Source organism: Gopherus flavomarginatus, chromosome 2 (assembly GCF_025201925.1).
Source record: "Gopherus flavomarginatus isolate rGopFla2 chromosome 2, rGopFla2.mat.asm, whole genome shotgun sequence".
NCBI lineage: Eukaryota > Metazoa > Chordata > Testudines > Testudinidae > Gopherus > Gopherus flavomarginatus.
The window spans coordinates 40,950,165-40,971,536 of record NC_066618.1 but is presented as its reverse complement, the minus strand read 5'-3'; the positions used below and the strand labels follow the sequence as shown (position 1 = coordinate 40,971,536).

Sequence of the window (21,372 nt, the reverse complement as noted above, 5' to 3'; positions counted from 1 at the left end):
GGAAGTTGGACAAGAATAAATGTCTTCAGTTCAGTAAGTTACAGACACCAGGCAGCAACATATCACTCAACTTTCTGTTAGCACTAGAGTCCAAGTCTATATTCAAGTAGCCGTCTTTTTACACCTATACCTTTTTATTTTAAACATCAGTAATTTTAAAACAACAAATCAATTTTTTTTCATTTAAGTTATATATTTTAGGTCTCAGTGAGATCTACATATCAAGCTACATTTGAAGGAAAATCAGATCAAAGTTTTACAATTATGAATATTCATATTTGGCCAATTTGAAAAATATATACATGACTATAACAACATATGCATTACAGTACAGTAACTCCTCACTTAAAGTCTTTAACGTTTTGTTATTACGTTGCTGATCAATTAGGGAACATGCTTGTTTAAAGTTGTGCAATGCTTCCTTCTAACATTTGGCAGTCGCCTGCTTTGTCCACTGCTTGCAGGAAGAGCAGCGCGTTGCAGCTAGCTGGTGGGGGCTTGGAACCAGGGTAGACGGACAGCCCCCCATCAGCTCCCCACTCCCCTAAATTCCCTGTGCAGCAGCTGCCCAGCAGGCTATCAATTGCCAGCAGTTCAGCTGTCCCTCCCCCCACTTCCATTTGCTGCTCCTGCCCTCTGCCTTGGAGCTGCTCCCCGAGACTCCTGCTTGCTGTGCAGGGGGGAGGGAGAAAGAGGGGGGCTAATGTCAGGGTGTCCCCCTCGCCCCTGCTCCTGCACCCCGCTTACCTCATCTTCCATAGAGCAGGGGGGACACATGACAAGGCTCAGGATGGAGGGAGGTTGCTGGCAGCAGCTGTGGTCTCAGCGAGCTGATCTAATTAACAAGGCAGTGTACTTAAGGGTAGCGTCAGCATACTTAAAGGGGAAATGTGCATCTCTCTCCTACACAGGGTGCGAGTCTCTGTCTGTGATGCTGTCTCCCCTCCCTCCATTCCTGCTGCCTTGTAGAGTTAACCCTTGAGGGCTCAGCCAATTGCTAGTTCATCATTTAGCAGTAAGGCAGTCCGTTTGTGTGTGTGTGTGTGTGTGTGTGTGTGTGTGTGTGTAGTCTTTTGTCAGGTGAAAAAAATTTCCCTGGAAACTAATCCCCTCAGGTACATTAATTCTTAAAGGGGAAACTGGATTCGCTTAACTTCGTTTCACTTAAAGTCGCATTTTTCAGGAATATAACTACAACATAAGTGAGGAGTTACTGTACACCTTTCTAAATGCCCACTCCAGTAGTTACACTATATAGCTGAACAAGCTTTCAGTTTAACTGTTTTAGAGCCAGATTCTGCTACCTTTACTCATGTTGAGCCTCACTCAATGGGACTGTTTGTGGAATAAGGTATAACTGGAGGTGAGTAAGGATATCACCATCTGGCCTGTGATGAATAATTTAGAAAAACTTCCTCACTTTCCTTACCGCTTCTAGGTAACATGCTTGATCATTGTGTTTAAACAATAAAGTTTGTATTTTAGCTACTTAAATACTGTAATGATATGGTATAAGTTAGTGGTCCCCAACCTTTTTGTCTGGCAGATGCCAGACAAAGGACCGTGGCAACAGTCACGGCGATGCCTCTCGATGACGTTGCTTGTCGGTGGCAAGCGGCGGCATCCAGAGGCATTGCCGCCGAAATGCCACCGAATTTCAGTGGCATTTTGGTGGATGCTCGACTGCTGGCCAGGACACAGGTGCATTTAGATGCCCCCGTGGGGGCCATGGTGCCCGCGGGCACCACGTTGGGGACCCCTGGTATAAGTACTTTCAAAGTCATGACTACTTACAGAAAATAAGTAGCCACTTATTTAGGTGCCTAGATATGGATTTCTGAGCCTAATTTTAGGTGTCCATGTTTCTATATTGATCCACTGTTTTTAGGATTTGCTAAACTAGACTATCAACATTCACTTGGGTTCAAACTAGGATGTCTCATCCAAAGTGGATTTTAATTATTTTGTTTTAAAAAAAGAAAGGGCGAAAGATAAGTATTTTCCTGTGCTACTCAACAGTTTTAAATGAACATTTGCTGGTATGTTAATACATATTGTTCACTGAACTCTTTGTATTCTGATGTTACACCAATTATGGTGGCTGAATTTCTGTGGCAGAAGTTATTCAGTTAAAAACAGGACTTGATTTTGTAGTTACATCTTATGCAGAATGCCCAAAATGTACTGTTAGTTTTAAATTTATACATATTCCAGTTATATCTGACAGTTTAAAAAATCATTTTAATAGGACAATTTTAGTAAAATTTACTGTCTCTGAACCTGATTTGCTGTTCAGGGCCTCCCAGAGGATTCAGGGGGCCTGGGGCAAAGTAGGGGAGCTGCAGCGCTTATACTCATCTGGCAGCGGTCCGGGTCTTCGGCAGCATTTCGTCGGTGGGGGGCCCTTCAGTTGCTCCACATCTTTGGCAGCACTGAAGGGCCCCCTGCTGCTGAAACGCCACGGAAGACCCAGACCGCCGCCGGGCCAGGGCTCACGGGGCCCCTGCGGAGCTCTGGGCCTAGGCAAATTGCCCCACTTGCCACCCCCTTCTCCGGGCGGCCCTGTTGCTGTTTAGTCAGTACACGTGTTGAAATAAAGTCAAATGGTCATCCCTCCCCTTTTTTCCTGTATAGGTTGCTACTCTTCTCAATAAACGTTATCCGTTTGGTGCAGCAACCATTTTTCTAAGCCACACTCTGGCTAGGCCTAGTTTGATTGTGATCTTTCCCCAGTAGAATGCTAGCTTTTAATTGTTTTCATAATTCATTAGTAATCAATGGCCTTGATTCTCTCTATTATACTGTTGTAAATCAAGGAGTAATTCATTTGAAGTCAGTGTGGTTACACAGCGTAAAACCTGTGTGAGAGCAGAATCAGACTTCCAGTGTCTCCTCTCTTTCTGAGTCAATTTGAAAAATATTATTGCTGAAAGTCACTTGTATGAGATGTTACTGATCATTCTAACATGACATTTATGCTTGCACATAAGCTATGAGTCTCTTTATACTGTTTTCTCTGCAGTATAAACAGCATTGGTAAGATGTGACTGTTTTTTTTCCAGAAAAATAGGGCTGATTTGATTGCATAGCTGATGAAGTTAGGATAGTAACTTAAAGACCTGATGCTTCTAAAAGAGAGTATTATTAATATCAGCAGAAGACAAAAATTGTAATAGTTAAAAACTGTCAACAGTTAGTCAGAAAATATAAATGGAATGGTTGCAAGAGAAATGTCAAATAGAGTCTGGTATTTGGATGTTGGATGATTTATGGTTGGTTACTGTAAATTGACATTTAAACGCACACACACCAGTATGGTCAAAGTAGCCCTATTCTTTCTGTCATTGGTTAATTCTTGGCAACACGTGCCATCCTTAGTAGTTGTTGCTGAAAATCAAAATACTGTGTTTCATCTAAACAGCTTTAGGTTTGTAATTCAATATTCATGGCCCAGATCCTGCACAGTGGTAAGGTCACTCAGAGTATATTTACATAGCAGCAGGGAAGTTAATTCTCAGCTCAGGTAGAAATACACATGCTAGCTTTGCTGGAGTTAGCACTCTACAAATAGCAGTGTGGCTACAGCAGCTCAAGCTAGCTGCCTGATACATGCTCGGTGGTTGGGTGAGCTTGTATTTAGGAAGCAAACCTTAGCTGTATCATAACCTTAGTCCCAGATTTGGACCTTAGCGTCCAAAATATGGGGGTTAGCATGAAAACCTCCAAGCTTAGTTACCAGCTTGGACCTGGTACTTGCTGCCACCACCCAAAAAATTAGAGTGTTTTGGGGCACTCTGGTCCCCCTGAAAAACCTTCCCTGGGGACCCCAAGACCCAAATCCCTTGAGTCTCACAACAAAGGGAAATAATCCTTTTTCCCTTCCCCCCTCTCTGTTCCCAGTCCTGGAAACAAAAGTACTTTCCTATTCCCCCAGAGGGAATGCAAAATCAGGCTAGCAATCCAACACACAGATCTCCCCTGATTTCTTCCTCCCACCAATTCCCTGGTGAGTACAGACTCAATTTCCCTGAAGTAAAGAAAAACTCCAACAGGTCTTAAAAGAAAGCTTTATATAAAAAAAAAGAAAAATAAGTACAAATGGTCTCTCTGTATTAAGATGATACAATACAGGGTCGATTGCTTAAAAGAATATTGAATAAACAGCCTTATTCAAAAAGAATACAAATCAAAGCACTCCAGCACTTATATTCATGCAAATACCAAAGAAAAGAAACCATAGAACTTACTATCTGATCTCTTTGTCCTTACACTTAGAAACAGAAGACTAGAAAGTAGAAACTACTTCTCCAAAGCTCAGAGAAAGCAGGAAGACAGACAAAAGACTCAGACACTCAATTCCCTCCACCGAAAATTGAAAAAATCCGGTTTCCTGATTGGTCTAAAAATCCGGTTTCCTGATTGGTCCTCTGGTCAGGTGCTTCAGGTGAAAGAGACATTAACCCTTAGCTATCTGTTTATGACAAGCTGTCTCTGTTTTCACTGTGGCCACACCTTTATTTTTAGTATAATAACTTGAGGCAAGCTAATGCATGTAAGTCTACCTGAGCTGGGACTTACACCTCCCAGCTGCTGTGTAGACGTACCCTTTATGTCCACTCCCTTCACAGAGCACCCTGAAAGCTGCTCTTGCCATCCACAGAAGGATTCTCCTGAAACATAGTGCCAGTGTAGCAACTACTATGTCAAACCTCCTTCATAGTGCAAGTGTAGGTGGCATTACTGGGACTTCCTTACATCCCCAAAATACTCCTGGCAGCCGTATTGGCCTCTTGGGGCTGTTAGCAGCCAGAGTAATTAAGTGCAGATTTCAAGGACTTATTCAGACTTATGGGAATGCAGTGGTTACCTTTGCACCCCTCTTCTATATCTGAGTCCATACATTTAAACTGTCTTTAATAACTCCTTTTTTTCCTATTACTTTTGCCGGATTTTCTACGTTGTGTCAGTACATAAAAAAATGGCTCAAAGGTTTTGATTACCTTTTTTGAAGTAGAGGTAAAGCTTATGAAATAAGAAGAGGGAGAGACAAAAGTCTCTCATGCTGGAGTTAAGGCTATATGCATAAGTACATAACGTCACATAATGTGGCTTTGAAATCCCCTAGTTAAAAGCCAGAGACAAATTTTTCAGATATGGATTAAATGTAGGAATTTAAATCTATTTTAGACACATAAATAGTTGGCCTGATGGTCAGAGGTGTTGAACGAATGCAGATCCCATTGATTTCAGTGGGAGTGGTGGAAGCCCAGAACCTCTGAAAATAATGCCAATTGCATAGATAGCTAAATATATACTTACGTGTCTAGTTGTCAGTACTCATCTGAAATTTTTGGCCCAAGTGTTATCAAGACTTACAGAGCACCCATACTCATAAGAAAACAGCAGCCCACCCTGTTCAGACTGTGAAATCAGCAGAGCCTCAGGTCTTATTTCCAAAATGTTAAGATTTGAGAAAGTCCCTTTATAGACTCCAGGACTAATTTAATTTCTCTTTTGGGAGAGATCATTCTAGCTCCAAAGACACCGAGCAGATCCTCAACTGGTATAAATCTTCATACAGACAAAGGGGCTAAACCAATTTGCACTAGCCAGGGTCCTAGCCTGCTATCTTCTTGAAGCGTTTTCCCTTTGGAGCATCACTATTTACTAAGTAGCTAGGGAAGCCTTAACTTCATTCCACTGTGTGATTGTTTTTCTCACAATCAGAAACCTGCTTTGAAGCCTTTGTTTTTGAAGCAGTTTCAGTTAAGAATGAAGCAGATGTCAGAAAATCTTTGATATCTCACTCTTTGAAATAATTTTTAAGAAGATGGCATGTGGTGGCAAAGGAAGTTTCCATTATTCTGGCTCTAAGGTCAATGTGATTCCTTTCAGACATATGGATTATGCTGTTCTCAAGGCCATGTGGCCTTCACTAGTTGGGCCTTTTCTGAGTGCATGTAAATTTTTCTTTTAGGACATTAGCCCTTTTCATATATCAAAAGTTGATGAAATCTGATTCTGATGGAATCTTGAAAAGAAGAGAAATATACATCACACAAAAGGTCTAATATATTGGCAGGTGCAAGTAGTAGTAATTTCTTATAATGTAATTATTTCTGAACATGCTGGTTGACACCAAGAAGTATTTTGGTGGGGTCTGGAATTAGCATATGACTCTTCAGCTAGTTTGAGAGTTTCAAGTCAGGTTGTTTTTGTCTCTGATATGGTACTTTTTCATTTGTTCAACAGCCCAGGAGCTATACTATATTTGATAGTAATTATTTCACAATTTTGTTGTTTTATCACTTTTCTGGTGTTGCTGATGAACATATAGCCATGAACAGATGAATTCCATGCATCAGCTGAACTACAACACTCATGTAGGCTGGGTATAGCAGCTCCCTGATGCTATTATGGATCTTGGGCTGCATTAGTTACCACTGAAATGTTGTGCATATTTTCCACACGTTTGAAGGAGGATTCCATTTTCCCACCCCAACATCTGTGTAGTTCTCTTAAACAAAGCTCTTTTACTGGAGCTTTGCACAAGAGACCACAAATTCTATTTTGATTAACTTGTTGAGTTACTAGAGAAGTGAAGGACTATCCTGTTCCGCAGTGATCATGGGTCCTTTGCCCACTCCAGGGTAAATTGTTGTAATAGACTATTTAAATTCTACTTGAAGTCCACTTGCAAGGTTCAGACTGGAGCAAGCCGCTTTCTCAGGGTGCTCAGATCTGTGCACTGAATGCCTATTCACTGCAGGGTGCAGATGCTGGGACTGTTGAAGAGACAGTCTAACTGTACATTCTGCTAAATGGTCAAAATTGACTGAGAGACTTGTGGTGTCAGTTCTTGGAGTTGATCTCACCTGTTTGTGGAGGGGGTGTTTGAGGGCTCCATTCTTTGAAATTTGCTCTCCTTTGGTGCCCTCTACCACCAGTATCTATCAGGCTTCAGGGCAAAATATGAGGCTCATTTATTTTCTTTAGCATTTGATTGACAAGTTTTGTTTTTGTCTTACATGATTTATTTATGTTTTTGAGTGTTGTAATAGCGGGGCTATATGTTCATCATGGTGACATTCATGGTAGCTTGAGCTTTATTTATACATCCCATTATGAGTGGCTAATACAATTTATGTGAGTTCATTTTTATAACCTTGCTGCCATAGTTTCTCAGTACATCAGAGGAGACATTTTATTAATACTTGTTTTCATGGAAGGGAAAATTACTGACCTGTAATTCTGCTTTTTTTGAAGATACTACTCTGGCAGTATTTTCTCTTCTGGGTCTCAGATCTCTAATCCAAGACGTGTGGGACTCCTGTAGTTCCTGAAGTATTTGGTTGCTGTAACAATGCTGGCTTCGGTGGGACCCAGCTGAATTGGTACTCTCAGGACAAATTGCTTAAAGAGGGCTGTTACAGCCCAAGGCTGGGGTTCCTTTGCATACCAAGGCAAACCAAACCAGCCAAACAGAGGTGGTAGAATCTCCTTCCTTAAAGGTTTTTAAGGTCAGGCTTGACAAAGCCCTGGCTTGGATGGTTTAGTTTGGGATTGGTCCTGCTTTGAGCAAGGGGTTGGACTAGATGAACCTCCTGAGGTCTCTTCCAGCCCTGATAGTCTATGATTCTATGACTTTGGTTTTACCCCACTAGCTATCCAGCAGTCATACAAGCAATTTCCTTAGACATTCCAGTTTCCCAGTATCACCACCAGTGCCACTCGTCATGGGGATGAATAGTTACCAAAGGACCAAGCCCCAGACCCAGGTCAATATACAAGTCAGCTCTTACCCACAAATCACGCTGTTGCCAATCTTTTATAATCTAAAATCTAGAGGTTTATTCGTAAAAGGGAAAAGATATAGATGAGAGCTAGAATTGGTTAAATTGAATTAATTACATACAGTAATAGCAAAGTTCTTGGTTCAGGCTTGTAGCAATGATGGAATAAACTGCAGGTTCAAATCAAGTCTCTGGAGAACATCCACAACTGGGATGGGTCATTCAGTCCTTTGTTCAGAGCTTCAATTTGTGTTAAGGTTCCTCCAGAAGTAAGAAGCAAGATTGAAGACAAGATGGAGTAGCTGCAGCAGCTTTTTATAGTCTCTTGCCATGTGGCCTTTCTTTCTTTATTCCAAAGACAAGCTATCCAGCACATGGCTTGAAAAAACCTTTGAGTTTTGTCCATAGGCATGTCCCTGCATGCCTTGCTGAGTCACAAGATGTATCTGCCTTCTCTCAATGGGTCAATTGTGTAGCTAATGGTCCTTAATGGGCCATCAAGCAGGCTAGGCATTGCTGACACTAAATTGTCACCCAGAAGCATAGCATAAGTTTGAAATACAGACAGTGTAGAGCCAATACTTATAACTTTAAATACAAAAATGACACATGCATACAGATAGCATAATCTTAAACAGCAAATCATAACCTTTCCATAGACATCTTACACGACAACCTTTGTAAAATATTTGCTGCAAATATATAACAGTGGTTGCAACAATGATCTATACAGTCACAGCTTATATCAGTAACATCACAGTTGCTAATGGCAGTAATAAGCAAGCCATCTCTCCCTTTTGGCAGTCATACACCACCTTTTGAGCTTATCTGCTGCGCTTGGAGACTTTGGTCAAAACACTGAGGGAAGATGAGTGAGCATACTGTTGGAAGCAGAATTATAAGTCAGTAATTTACAAGAATCCTTCAGAGAAGAAGAATTGCAACTCAGTAATTTCCCCCTCTTGACAGAGAATAAATCTGAAACAAGGAGTAATAATAAAACTATGGTCAACCAAGAAGAAAGGACTTTTATTTAAATAATGGTTTGGAAAGATACACCATTACAATCTCAGATGCAACACAGATAATCTAAAAGATGAGAGCAAAGGGAAAAGATTCAAATAAAATTGGCCAATTTAAATACCATTCCAAAAGGAAGAAATGGAGGACTGGGGAGTTTGGACTCCCCATCTTGGAAAACAGTTCTACAGCATGCAGATCAACATTAGTTTCACTCCTAAAAGCTAAAGCAAAGCATTCTAACTGTGTGAGGATACAGAGTGAGGACTATGTGGCTGCCTTGTAGAAATCTAAGGGAACATTTCTGAGACAGGCAGTGGAGGCTGCCTGCCTGCCTCTGATCAAATACACCTTCACATTGCCAACAAGGTGATAGCAATTAAAAATGCAATCCAGCAATGATTTACCCATGGCCCTCTTAGAAATAGTGGTATGTAGTGAATAATAACAAACAAAAAGTTTGATGGACTTTCTAAGGCCTTTAGACTGCTTTAGGTAACCCCTGTTACTTCCTCCGCCCACCAGACCTTATACCATGAGCCATGTAGAGAAGGGCCTCCCTAGGATGGGCATGGAAAACATGTTGGCAGGATAATAGAATTGTTAAGGTAGAACTCTGTCACCATCTTGGAGTGGAATTCTTGATGTGTTTGAAACATCACCATTTCCATATCAAACTTGGTATAAAGTGGATCAGTCAGTAGAGCCTGAGGTGTATTCACTCTGAGTTGAAGTCGCTGCCACCAGGAAAATGAAATTCTGTGTAAGAAACATGCAATCATGCAGTACTTAATTTGTAATGAAAAATGTGCCAGGACTTAAGCCATTTTTTTTTACTTTCATAACTGATGTGACAAGCCCAGAGGTGTTGGGGCGATGAACTGCCAAACCTAGAGGTTCTGAAGCTCAGCCCTGGCAAGCCCTGGCACAAATTAAGCACTGAACTCGTGGGTAATGAGTAGAGTTTTTATCATCTTAAGTCAGGACCCACATTAATGTCTCGTGATATCAGGAGGGATTTGCAACGCTCCCACCATGTGAACCTGAGGTTAGGCAGGCAGAAGAATTTTACTTGATTAGTTCATGATGGGCCAGACTAGCTGACAAATTAGCCTGAATAGAGTAAATTATCAAATTAGATTCAGTCAGACACAGAAAGGAGCTAAAGAGTTTTTGTGCGGGAATTAAAAACCTCTTCTTCTTGGCAATGCAAGTCCTTTGGATAGATGGTTTTTGAGAAGTCAGGAGGATGCAAGCCACCTGCTCATTAACGCCATACCTACAGATCTCTGCACCCTCAGGAGCCATGCTATCAAGTAGAGAGCTCCTGAACTGGTGTGAAACAAGGTGCCTTGACTCTGAATAAGAATCTGAGACCAGACATTCAGCCTGATGGGATCAGCTTTGGCATCTGCAGCAGAATTGGTAGCCATAATTCTCTGGGCCAGCATGAGGCAAATAAAGATCATTGAGTCTCTTCCTCCTATGCTTTGGCAGGACTGTGGCTACCAGAAATGCTGATGGAATCTCTTCAGTTCATGGAAAATGTCTTGCTCATTCTTAATGCTTTGAGCTGAAAGCTTCTTGTTCCAAAGGGTGACAGAGATGCATCTCTGATGTCCCCAACTGGAGGAAGATCCCAGTTCCCCGCTCTCTCATCTAGAGGCTGCTCGTGCAGGTCAACCACAGATTAACTCACTCTATCTGCAATTGTGTTTATCTTTCCTGCTAGATATGTGGCAACCAGTAATGGCAGGTATAGCAGAGTCCATTCATACATTTGCAGGGCCTCCTGACATAGGAAGCATCATCTGGTGCCTCCGTGTTTGTTGATTTAAAACATTGTGTTCTGAGGGTCCCAGTTCAAATGGACAACTTTTTGGAAGACCAGGTCACTATGATTTGGATAGGTATGTTGGAAACCTATTCCTAAATAAAGATGGTCCCTTCATGGGCACTAGGCCAGGAGGCTCAAAGGTGATCTATCCTTCAGATGTGTGTAAGAGTCTGTGCTTATCTTGCTTTCATTGGAATCTCAGGCCAGGTCAATGCTTACATTGTTGCTAGTATAGCAATGTTGATTAGTGATATTTTTTTTAAAGATATTTCTATACTGGCAATATCCCCTAGTGTAGCTGAAATTATATCAGCAAAAACATTTTGTTAGTATGGCTTATTTTGTTTAGGGAATGTATATAAGCTATACTGGCAAAAGCACTTCATTGCTGGCATAAGCTGCATCTATACTAAGAGGATTTGCTGGTATAGCTATACTTGCAAACGTTTCCCTAGTGTAGCCTAGGGCTCAGGATCTACTAAAGTTCTCTGATGTGAGACTTGCCAAGATGCTGTAACTACTGCTAATTACAGTCTTAAGAACGACCAAGTGTGATATGGTCTGAGCTGTCACCTGCTGGCTCACACTTTACCGTTCTGCCCCACAAGTGAAGTCTTGAGCAGTGATTAACTGAGGTGCTCTGTACTTTGGTTGGCCGCTGGAAACAAATTGAGATTTTGAGTAATTTATGAACCCTAGTGACTCTAACAGTGACACATATTGATCTTTTGACACCCTCCAAAATATGTCCTTCAGCGCAGAATTATCCAAGTAAAGGAATGTGTGCACTACTAGCCCATGCAGACTGGCTACATTTCCCAAAGCATTTAGTGACAACTCATGCTGCTAACCCACCTCAAAAGGCAAACACAAATTTTATAACATAACACTATATTTTAATGTTTCGGAAGTCCCTTCGTGTTCACGTAAGCATCCACTAGTTTCTTACTCTTTTGGATTTACCTTATTCTAGTTAGTTATCTTAAGATAGCGGTGTGGAAAGAGCACAGAACTAGAATCTCATTCCCATTTGAGTTATGATGTTGGCTCCAACATTGACTTCATCTGTAGGTTAAGCAAATCATTTACCCTCTGCCTCAGTTTCCCTGTCTGTGAAATAGCGATAATAATTAGAACTTGGCAGAGAATAGTTCTTGTGTTTCTCAGAGGATTTCACTATTTTGAAATTTGGTTTCATTCAAAAATTTTTGAAATTCTCCATGAAAAGGGATGGAGACCCAGCTCTGGAGCGTCCTCCTAGGGACTGCCTTGGAATCATGGACCTGTGAAGCCCTTGATCCCCAGAAGCCTGCATATGGATGAACTGGCAAGAAACCAGACAGGTTTCCGTTGGAAACCTGCTTGTTTCCATAGGAACTGCATTGAAAATGAACAATTTCCATGGAATGTTCTGATTTTGATGAATCAGCAAATTCCAATGAAAAACTGTTTGTTTTGTCAGATTTTTTCTGACCAACTCTGATAATAATCCTTACCTACCTCAACGGCTATTGGGGGGATTATTAGCATTATTTTGAATTGTTTGTTTTTAAAGTACTTTATAAATATTGACCAAAATTTTCAGACCTACTGCTATATTACATATAGGGCCCGATTTTGAGAGATGGTAAGCATTGATAACTCATATTGAAGCAAATAGAAATTATGGGTGCTTAGTACTTTATGAAAAACAAGTCTCTTTCAGGCACTGCAGTATAAATTTAATGCATAGCTTCAGGCACTTAGATTTGAAAATTATGGTCATTAAGTATAATTAGAGTCTGCACTGCAATAACTTACAAATGAGGAATCCACTGAGATACTGTAGTAAAATTGAGGGATTCCTATTTCAAACAGGAGATCATAATGCTGCATACACCTCTTTGCTATACACACATGGATTCAGTCTTATAATCATAGAATATCAGGATTGGAAGGGACCTCAGGAGGTCATCTAGTTCAAGCCCCTGGCTCAAAGCAGGGCCAATCCCTAACTAAATCCTCAAATGGCCCCCTCAAGGATTGAACTTGCAACCCTAGATTTAGCAGGCCAATGCTCAAACCACTGAGCTATCCCTTCCACCTTATAGGAAAGTGTTAAAAATGTTTCTGTGTATTAGTAGTATACAGAAGCATGAAGGTGAGACTGGTAAAGAGTACGACCTTCAAAGAACATAAACTGTAGGCGGAATGTTCTTGCTAAAGATATGTTTGCTTCAGTAGAATGCCAGTGACATTAACAATTAACAGCTCCTGCCAATCTACTCATCTGTTGTGGGAGCTGCATGCCAATCTACCTCATTTTTACATTTGTTAGAATTAATTTCTGTTAAATATTTTCATAACTCTAATTTTCTACTTATCTGCAGCTGAAGTTCAGAGTGAAATTGAACGGATATTTGAATTAGCAAGGACATTGCAGCTGGTAGTACTTGATGCCGATACCATTAATCATCCAGCTCAACTAAGTAAAACCTCCCTGGCTCCCATTATAGTATATGTAAAGATTTCTTCTCCCAAGGTAACTATCTTACTGCTGTTAATTCTGTTTCAATTCGCACATTCTTTGAGACCTGAGCCACAGGTACAAAGAGACACAGGTTCTCCACTGGATGTCATTAAAGATCAATGAATTGCACTTTTTAATTATTTCCCTGTGGATGGGAAGATACCATTAAAAGGATACCATCTCAATCAGTGGGTTACAAAATCATTTTTTTGCAAAAGAGAGCGAGCTGTAGTTCTAATGGTTACTTAAGTTAGAACTAAGGGAAACAGTTCACTTGTTTATTATTATTTACGTAATATTGATTTACAGAGTGTCAACATTTTGTTGAGAACTTTGCAGAAATATAAGCTAAGATCCTTGTCCCAACAACTTTATAATCCAAGTAGACTGTATAGAAATGAAGATAAGGGAGGAGATGTTATGAGCAGCAGGACTACTGGTCAGTACAATTCAGCACACACGGTGTTTATTTCTGTAATTTTTGTTCAGTTTATTCTTAAAATGTTCAGTCATTTAATTTACCACCATTTCACTGTGTGGGGATGTCTACATTTATAGCCTTCTTGGAACAAGTACATCCTGAAGAGACGTTGGAAGGAGAAAATGGAGGCCTGGCAAAGTGGGTCTGGAAGAGCATTCTCAAGAGTCTCATTATAAATGGCTACATGGAAGAAGGCACACATGAGAGTAGGAGGACCAGAAGGGGTCAGTTAGTGCAACTTGGGCAGAAAAGGAGGGAGAAAGGGAATAAAGAGAATGAGAGCAGAGAGGTAAGCAGGAGCAAAATTGTGCAGGGCCTAAAAGGCAAGAGGCTCTGAAAGCCAGTGAATGAGAAATTATTAGATATGTTAAAAATTATCCAACAAGAGTTACTTTTTTGAAGAGTACACAAATACATTGGGCCTAATCCTGCAAACAATCAAGTCCCTGGCAAATCTCCTATTGAACGGAATGGTTTGATCCTATTCCCACTATCTGACTCCAATTGCTTCTGAATTCTTCCTTTTCCCATCCACTATGTATTTTAACTGTCTTATTTTCCACAGGTTTTACAGAGGCTAATAAAATCTCGAGGGAAATCTCAGGCTAAACACCTTAATGTTCAAATGGTGGCAGCTGATAAACTGGCTCAATGTCCTCCAGTGAGTTACTGTTGATGCATTGCTGATGTGGATATATAGACTCCTGTTCAAAGGGACTAAGTCTGACCTTTGTTTCCAAGTAATAGGCTTGTAACATTTGTTGCTGCTTGCCACTATCTGTTCATATTTCACTTGTCATTTTGTACAAAACTCCATTTGAGATCTCTGCATGGCATAATGGTCAAATATATTTCGTTTTTAGGAACATGATTAATCCTAGAGATATATAGGTATTGGGCCACCAGTATTTTTACATGATGTATAGCTGAGGAACTGGATTACTTCAATAACTCTTTACAGATTATTGATCCAAAACTAAACTGATTTGGTTTATGACCAAAAGTTGACTCTGGCAGTGTTCCCTCTAATTTTTCCCACACATGTGTGGAATGAATTTTGTTACGTGCAGCAATATGGAGGTGATGTGATACACATCACCTTCATATGCTGCACATAACAAAATTCATGTGGTGGGAGTAGGGCCGAGAGGTTCGGAGAGTGGGCGAGGACTCAGGGCTCTGGTTGGGGTGTGGATTCTGGGGTGGGGCCAGGAAAGTTGCGGCCTGAACCCAACCCAGCCACAGACCTACCATGACTGGGGAAGGGGCATCTATCCCACGGCCCTATACCCAAAGCTGCTGCGGCGGGGAGAGGTGTCTCTCCCCCCTAGCTCTCTCCCGCCCAGCTCTCTCTCCCCACAGCAGTTCTGGGGCTGGGGCCATGGGATAGGGGCCACACCTCCCCCAGCTGCAGCAGGTTGGGGGCCAGGCTGAGTTGGGGCCAGCAGAGAGGCGCCCCTACCCCCTCCACAGCAGGTTGGGGGATGGTCTGAGTTGGGACTGGGGCAGGGGTGCCCCAGCCATGGCAGGTCTGGGCCGGGACTGGGTTCAAGCCACCCCTCACCCAGCTGCAGCAGATCCCAGCCAGTTCCCTGAGTGGCTGTGTGGCGCTTAATAGGCTGCTGTGCAGCTTACAGGAAACTTAGATCTGAAGGTAGATTAGTGGTCTACATAAAACGGTCGGTATAAAATGAATTGGTGGCTTCTTTGTAGTTCCAGCTGGGCATATGCCATCACAGTTGGCTTCACCTGCATTCACTTGGCATTCTTACTAATTTCAGTGGAGAAGTGTATGAGATCATTCTATAGATTTGCACTGTATCCTTGGGCAAGTCATGCAAATGCTCGGTTTCTCATATTTAAAATGAAGATGATAATATCTTGCTCAGCTGCTCACTATTACGGCTGAGCAAATAATTGATTTTTCTGATTCGGAGACCAAAACAAAAAATCTGAAAAAACAAATCCTCAATTCAGTTCAAACCAAAACAGACTATTTTTGTGTGTGTGGGCTGGGGGTGGGGGGCGGGGGACACGACAGGGTTTGCTGAAACAAAAAACCAAAAAAAGTGCTTCGAGTTGAACAAAATGTTTTTGATTTTATGTTTCATTTGAGGCCATTTTCAGGTGTTCAAGTTGGCTCTGTATATCCCCATTTACAGGTATTGTGCCGCTTTGTGGTACCTAATGGTAGAACCATCTCCAAGATGTGTCCATTATAGTGCCCACGTGGCCTTTCCTGCCCCTCCCCTCAGCATCTCCAATTGTTCTGAGGGCGAGGCTCAGTAAGGGGACACAGTGCTCTCTACCACTTCAGTTCCTTCCAATCACTATGCCCCATGGACACAACCTGCTCTAGTCCATTCAGATCTGGGGTTTTCTCCACTTCTTAGTGTCTTTATACTTGTTTAGTATAGTTAGTTAAGGTAGTTAGTAGTTAGTTCTGGATTACAGTGGAACCAAATTGAAAAAAGAAGGTGGGATTCAAGAGATGTGCTTTGTGCCCAGCTTTCCTCCAAGCATCTGACAACCATGACATCTTTGGAAGAGGGCCACTCTCCTGGATGTTACATCTGCCAGACTTTCACACCCAGAGCTTGCAAGGTGGGACACAACATATTGCATAGGTGGGACACAACATATTGAAGCCTTTGAGGCTAAATCCTCCAGTCTCAGTCACTTGTTGGATCCGAAGTCTAAGAGGCCAGCCTCTGCTCCTGTGACTTACTCCAGCAAGTTGAAGCAGCTTAAAGGATCCAAGAAATGGAAACCTTCATCTGGTCGGACTCCAGATCCTGCTGGTCAAGCTGTAAGGTCTTCAAAGGCCCTGTCGATAGAGAAAGGCAGAGCACCTGCTATGGAACCAAGAGGTATATTGTCAGCTCTGGATGTATCAGTTCTGAAGAAGGAGGCAAGGGAGAAAACCCTGTTAGCAGTGCCAGAATCTGCATGTCAGATTTGTTGGATCTGCTCAATTCTGACATGGTCTCTACAGTTCCAGCTCCAAAACCCAGGCTGATTCCAGCTTCAGTTTCTGGAGACCAAAGAGGTGGAGCTGAATATTTCATTAGATTCTGCACCATCCAAATTTTCAGCTCCAGCTTTGACCTGTGCTTCAGATCCAGGTTCATCTTCTGATCCAAAGAGGACTTTTACTTTGGTGGCTGATGTACACTGTTACATGAGGTAAAGGTTTCTACTCTCATTATTTCCTGATACCCAAGAAGAAAGGAGGTTGGAGACCCATACCAGACTTCAGAACACTAAACAACTCTGTCAGAGCTCAAGAATTCAAGATGGTCACACTAGCAGCCATTATTCCACCTTTGGAACAAGGAGATTGATTCTCAGCCCTCGACCTACAGGATGCCTATTTCCACATATCGGTCCTACCTTCCCATAGATAATTCCTCAGATTTACCTTGGGCCAGGACCATTACCAATACAGAGTACTCCCATTTGTCCTCTCATCGGCTAAAAGAGTATTTTCCAAGGTTCTCTCAAGAATGGCAGCTCACCTAGGCTCCCAGGGGATTCTGATCTACTCCTACCTGGATGATTGTCTCCTGAGATCCCTCTGGGTCACCCAGACTTTGGTAGACTTGTTCACAGAGCTGGGCCTACAGATCAATGTCCAAAACATTATGTTCACCCTTGTACAGCAACTAGTGTTCATAGGAGCTGATCTCGACTTGTTACAGGGGAGGGTGCTCCTGCCACAGCACAGGTTCCACACACATTGGCCACACTCATAGAAGCAGCACAAACCAGTCATCAAATATCAGCCAGACACTGCCTCCAACTTCTGGGGCATACAGCTGCAGGCACATCTGTGATATCTCATGCCAGACTTCATTTGAGGTGCCTTCAGATGTGGTTCAGCTCAGTCTACAGGCCGAAAAATTTGGACTAGACAAACCTCAGTGCTCTCACACCCAACCACAAAGTGATTGCTCAAGGTATAGTAAAATTTTTTCCCCAGCCCAGACATTCCACCCCAGCATGGGACCTAAACTTAGTTCTAAAGAGCCTGACTAGGCCGCCCTTTGAACCCATGGCTGCTTGTTTGCTCACATACCTATCTATGAAGACAGACTTGCTGGTGGTGATCATCTCGGCGAGAAGAATAGCAGCACTAATGGCAAACACCCCTTATACAATATGATTTTGGGACAAGGTTATTCTCAGACCACACCTGAAATTCATCCCCAAGGTGACTCTGTCTTGTCACATAAACCAACTGATTTGCCTTCCTTTTACCCCAAGTCTCACTGTGATAATGGGGAAGCTATACTGCACACTCTAGATGTTAGGAGAGCCCTCGCCTTTTACCTGGATAGTACAAAGGCCTTTAGGAAGTCTTCTAAGATTTTCCTCTCTGTTGGATTATCTAACATGTCTTCCCCCTTTGAGGGAATGCTGTCCCTCCTTGGGAACGTAATTTGGTTTTATCAACACACACGAAGCCATCTTTTGAACCCTTGGCTGAGTGTTCTTTGTATTATTTATTTGTTAAGATGGCATGCATTATTGCCATTTTGCCAGCCAGAAGGGTGAGTGAATTAAATAAATGCCTTGATGGCTAAACTACCATTGATGCCTTTTCACAAAAGTGAGGTGATTCTTAGACCTGACGCCAGGTTTTTGCCAAAAATAGTTCCTGAATTTCACATCAATCAAACAATTAATTTGCCAGTATTTTTCCAAGGCTGCATACGAATAAAGGGGAATCTTTTTACACTCTTTGGATGCTCTTGCATTTTATTTAAATAGAATTAAAAGTTTATGAAAAACAGCTACATTATTCATCTCTTCTACTAAAAACCATAAAGGTCATGCTGTGTCTTCCCAGACTATTTCTACATGGATTAAACAATGTATTGTTGAATAGTACAGGTTACAGACATTGTGGTATCTATATTAAATGGTACAATCTCATTTCACTAGAGCTTTGGCAGCATCTTTTGCTTGCATTAAGCAAGTCACTGTTGCTCAGACTTGTAGGGCTATAACTTGGAGTTCAGTGCACACTTTTAGTAAATATTATGCTCTTAATTTGGCTTCAAGGGCTGATGCATGATTTGGTAGAGTAGTGCTTCCATGTCTATTCAGTTAGGATTCTGTTCCCTCCTCCAAGTTATTTGCAGCACTGCTAATTAAACTATCGATAAGTGGAACTATGCAGAGCCACTCGAAGAAGAAATGAAGGTTTGTTACTTCTAACCAGAGTTCTTCAAGATAGCGCTGCATATTTACACTTCCTGCCCTCCTTCCCTTCTTTCTCAGAGTCTTTTAATTCCTTTCTCTGGGTTGGCGGTGGAAGGAACTGAGGTTGGAGAGGGCTCTGTGCCCTCCGGCACCCCACACCCTCCATATGTTGGGAGACACTGAGGGGAGAAGTAGAAAGGAGCATGCAAGCCCCTAAGCAGACACTGCTGGGAGAAGATTTACCATCACAAGGCAGAACAATATCCATAAGTGTGAGTATCCAGAGCCAACTCAAAGAACTCCAATTATAAGTAAGTAACCTTCATTTTTTTCATCTTTATATATACACACACTAATTTTCAAAATGAAAAATCAAAATGAAACATTTTGAAATGGTCTAAATGAACTGTTTCAACTTTTTAATTTATTTTTTCACAATTTTGTTTTGGCTTGAACTATTTATTTACCAAATTCAAGCAGAATTTGTGAATAGTTAGTGACCTAAGAAATGCATTTTTCAGCAAATACACTATTTGCCAAAAAAAAAAAAAATCACCCAGATTTACTCACAGGAACGTCGTGAGGATTATTATTATGAATATACTTTATAGTTGGGTTTACTCTTTGCCCCAAATCACTAGCGTGCCTGTAGCGCCAGTAGTGCACCCGGTGTACTGTGTCCCAGAGGCAAGCAATGTAACTGCTTCAGCAGCTACGCCTTGGAGGCGCTACCCAGGGAATCCCCTGAAACACTCAGACACATGGCTAAGAGAGAGGTTTTTACTAGAGCTGGCAGGAAAGTGGAAAGGTTGCAGATACCCTCGGTAGAGAAGTTCAAACAGCTGCAGTTCAGAGTGAGCAATAACACTTCCTGTCTGGGTCTCTGGGGCAGTCCATTTGAGAGTTACGGCTCTTCAGGCTTAGTGCCTGGAGTACCTTCTCCAGTCCAGTCTCTATTCAAGCAAGTAAGCATTTGCAGGCTTGCAGGCAAGCTCAGTTAGTGTCTAGTTGAGGCTCCTTTGTGCTGACTCCCAGCCCAGCTGCTGCTGCTCCCACCATGTGCCCCCCCAACCCGCGCCCCTGACCTGATGTGCCCCCCTTGTGGCAATGCCCCACCCCCCACGCTCCATCCTGAGGCACCCCCCCACCCCAGCTCACCCCTGCTCTGAGCACGAGCACAAACACCCTGAGCGCGCCATCACTGCTTCACTTCTCCCACCTCCCAGGCTTGCAGCGCCTAAGCTGATCGGCGCCGCAAGCCTGAGAGGCGGGAGAAGTGAAGCAGCCACGGTGTGCTCGAGGAGGAGGCAGGGCAGGGGTGAGCTGGGGCAGGGAGTTCCCCTGCGTGCCACCCTCCACCCCCTTGCTGCAGGCGGCCCTCCCCACGGTCCCCTGCCCCAGCTCCCTCTGCCTAAATGCCGGCAGCGACCGGGGCAGCCGAAGATCCAGCCGCCATGGTCACTGCCGAAGAAAATGGCGCCCCCCAAATCCCGCCTAGGTCGCCTAAATGGTTGCACCGGCCCTGCTGCTTGCCTGTAAGTCCCACACAGACCTGTGCTCAGCTGTGATGTTGGCAGTCACAGCTTGTTCCACATGTGTCTCTGTCCAGAGTTCCTGGGGCTTCTCTCCAACTCCCTGTTGACATGTGGCTCCCACTCCCAAAGCAGCATCGCCACTTCCTGATTCAGGATTTTTTCCCTTACCTGGCCTCCAGAAGGACAAGCGCAATGGGGAGGGGACTGATGGGAGCTGTAGTCCTTGCTTAGTCAAGAGGAAGGGGATGTACAATTGGGAAGACCTGATGGAAGCTCTAGTCCCCTGCTTTGCAGATCCTTCACTATACCATCATATCAAGAGTTTGCTAGACACTGTACAGGCCTGTACAAAGACAAGCAGGGGCGGCTCTAGACATTTCGCCGCCCCAAGCATGGCGACATGCCGTGGGGGGGCGCTCTGCTGGTCGCCGATCCCGCGGCTCTGGTGGACCTCCCGCAGGCGTGCCTGCGGAGGGTCCGCTGGTCCCATGGCTTCGATGGACCTCCCGCAGGCGTGCCTGCGAAGGGTCCACTCGTCTCGCGGATCCACCGAAGCCACGGGACCAGCGGACCCTCTGCAGGCGCCTGCGGGAGGTCCACCGGAGCCCTGCCTGCCGCCCTCCTGGCGACCAGCAGAGTACCCCCCGCGGCATGCTGCCCCAAGCACGCGCGTGGCGTGCTGGGGCCTGGAGCCGCCCCTGAAGACAAGGACTCATAGACTCATAGACTCATAGGTCAGAAGGGACCAATCTGATCATCTAGTCTGACCTCCTGCACAAGGCAGGCCACAGAACCCCACCCATCCAATTTTATAACAACCCCTATCCCAGGACCGAGTTATTGAAATCCTCAAAAATGGTTTGAAGACCTCAAGCTGCAGAGACACCACCAGCAAGCGACCCGTGCCCCACGCTGCAGGGGAAGGCGAAAAACCTCCAGGGCACCTGCCAATCCGCCCTGGAGGAAAATTCCTTCCCGACCCCAAATAT

General features: G+C 43.3%; 1 protein-coding gene across 7 annotated transcripts in view; it reads left to right on the top strand.

Moving 5' to 3' along the window:
• Positions 1-21,372, top strand: part of CACNB2 (calcium voltage-gated channel auxiliary subunit beta 2) — a 441,669-nt gene that overhangs the window by 406,073 nt on the left and 14,224 nt on the right. For all 7 annotated transcript variants that reach the window (XM_050939559.1, XM_050939558.1, XM_050939562.1 and 4 more), the window contains 2 exons: positions 13,020-13,171; positions 14,206-14,301. In XM_050939559.1, coding sequence (XP_050795516.1) covers positions 13,020-13,171; positions 14,206-14,301 — 248 coding nt within the window. The remainder of the gene's footprint in view (positions 1-13,019; positions 13,172-14,205; positions 14,302-21,372) is intronic.